General features: G+C 40.2%; 1 protein-coding gene across 1 annotated transcript; it reads right to left on the reverse strand.

Moving 5' to 3' along the window:
• Positions 1–549: 549 nt before the first annotated feature.
• LOC113234225 (trehalase-like) lies at positions 550–1951 on the reverse strand (the record flags this gene model as incomplete). Its single annotated transcript, XM_026469521.1, has 2 exons — positions 550–662; positions 1814–1951. Coding segments are annotated over 2 exons (251 nt in total), but the record flags the coding sequence as incomplete, so codon positions are not given.
• Positions 1952–2695: the final 744 nt, after the last annotated feature.

Genomic DNA, 2695 nt, shown 5'->3' on the forward strand with positions numbered 1-2695 from the left:
CATTTGCAGTATAATTCAAGGTATATTCACACTAGCGACATTCCAATTGCAGTTAGATTCTAGCAAAATGCATATAGTGTAACTGCGCACTTGAATAAGCGCGTAGTATTAGCATATGTGTATTAATAACAAAATAATAGTTTTAAGTCTAATTGGTCCTGAGTTCAATTCCCGTAGTGAGGCCTGACTTTAAACACACATACAGTTTAGTTTTTTTATTGAAGAAAAACATCGCAATGAACTTGCACGTCCTCACCCGCTATGTGACATCAAAGACCGGTGCACTGAAGTGGAACGTATAAAAGACGATGATGAATGGTTCAAGGGTCACGGGACGAAGAATCCTGGTGGTAAGCAACACGCCTATTGCAACTCAGAGCTTTAAATCCAAGCCACACTGAGTCACAAAGTTGCAAAGGCCCGTGTGTAGTTTCACCACCTTCAAAACCGCAGTAATGCAGACAAAACCAGGTATGGTGGCAGTAATTCCCTGGACGAACTCGTTCACAACGAGCTCTACTACGACTAAAACGAATTAACAGTTCTTACCAGGCCGTTCCTTCCAATCAGGCGGTGTCCAATCCCTAAATTCGGATCCTGCAGCGTCGAAGTTCTGATTGACGAATTCCTGAATGTCTGCTTTCGTAGGTCGATGACCCGTCCTGGAAAATCGAAAAGTATGCATACCATCATCATCAGAGACTCCCAAGATGCCGCCCTAAGGCCACAAACTGGAGGACAGAGAGCGGCGCGGCGTGGTGATGGCGGTAAAGTGACGTCACAAGAATGTGAGCACAGTGTCAATACTGCGACGTGATTTTTTTATAGTATCTCATTCTTTTATTCAGATGGATTATGATGTGTTCTAACACATATATTTGCAGCAACAAAGTCTACTTTATTGCTGCAAATATCAAGCCTGAATTGGAATACATGGTACTTTATAGTGATTAACAGTCCTTTCATTTTTACGGTCAATATGTTTGCTGTTTCATACTGGTGGTCTTTCTAAAACTGCTGAAATTATTTCTTCCGACGACATTTCTAAATTTGATTGATCGAAAAATAGGTGTGCGTAAGCAACAAGATGACTATCTACAACTACAGCGCGACACTCGTGTACCGGCGCCCGCGCCGCTGCCGTCAACAGCACAAGCAACCTTAGGCATCATGCTCAAGTCTTGTAGCCTCATAATCAAGATGAATGCGCTGCTGCCATTATTCCTGGTCTTAACACACAACTCCCAGATACGACGTTTGTAATGTATTTTCATTACGATCGAACGTAATTTCGACGGAGTAATTCAGCAGCGTAAACTCCGCGTAAAAGTGCCCCGAGAAAAAATAAACATGCCTGTACCATAGGCTTACCATCAGATGACATAGTAGTCAAGAGTATGCCGACCGATGTATTGACGACCTCCGTGATAAGGGTGGTTTGCATACCGGTTTTTATGGTGTCGCTACCTCTGAGGTACCGGGTTCGATTCCCAGTCGGATCAATGCAGAAACTAACTTTTATATTGTCTCGGGTCTAAGAGTGTGTGATACCGTCATTGCTTCCGATTTCCATAGCAAAAGTGCTTTAGTTACTTACTTTGGGATAAGAGCAATGTATCTAATATGTCTAATATTTATTTATTCATATTTGTGTCTGTTGTTTATAAAACGAATCTCGCATCTAGTAGGTAAGCCCGTACTTACCAGATTCGAGGTTCGTTTTTTTTGCTACAATTTTGGCCAGCTTCACAAGTGTTTTGGCTCTTTGACACAAGCGCTTAGGTGCTTTTTCTTTTCATACAAGTTAACTAACCTGTTCATCATTACTTGAAACATTTGCATGGTGATGTTAGGCGAGGACCTCATTTTCATATCGACGAAGGTTTTCGAGTCGTTGTACAGTCCTGCCATCTGCACCGTGTCCAGCAGCGGGCCGTGGCAGTAGATCGTACTGTGAATAGACAGAAAGATATTAACTCTATGTCATTCGTGGAAAGTAGTTTAATATTATTGTAATAACTGAAAGAAAAAAGCTTTCGATCTGCTGGACTCGGGCCATGAGCTTAACCAACTGGCTACAGATCGAGTCAAATCTTAGTAATTACTCTGGGGGTTCGCATTATGCGTCTTATTATATTAATTTGATCAAATGTTTAGGCTTTCATTATTAGTACTTATTTGACAGTAATTGTTTCGAATGAATGTCGAACGAAGAATGGTAGTAGACCCCCTGGCCGCCATTCAGAAATCTTCGATATTTTAACCGAATCGTTCGATTGAATATCGTTTTCGAATCGAAAGGCGCTTTTCGAAGTATTTAGAACATTCGTTATTCAACAGCATTTACGGAGTTAGTCGGTGATATAAATTATAAGAAAAATTAAAATATACATTTTAAAGACTTTAAAGGCCTAAAATATAGGAATGCATTAAAATAAATTAATAAAATTGAACAGAATCCAGACTTTATTAAAATAATACAAGATTTCCATATTACATTCTTGCTTTGTAAACAATAGGAAGTTCAGTAAGTTTCATTAAATAACTGTGTTCTGAATAATGTATGTAGGCTTTGCCGGTCGAGAACTTCGAGTAATCGTACGGGTGTGATGTCACTTCGGTTCGGTTTCGAATATGACGGTTTGACGTTCGATTTGGGTGTTGTGATCGGTCGACAACTGAGTTATCGTAAGGT

This window comes from Hyposmocoma kahamanoa, unplaced genomic scaffold (genome assembly GCF_003589595.1).
Source record: "Hyposmocoma kahamanoa isolate Upper Pololo Valley unplaced genomic scaffold, ASM358959v1 81888, whole genome shotgun sequence".
Taxonomy (NCBI): Eukaryota; Metazoa; Arthropoda; class Insecta; order Lepidoptera; family Cosmopterigidae; genus Hyposmocoma; species Hyposmocoma kahamanoa.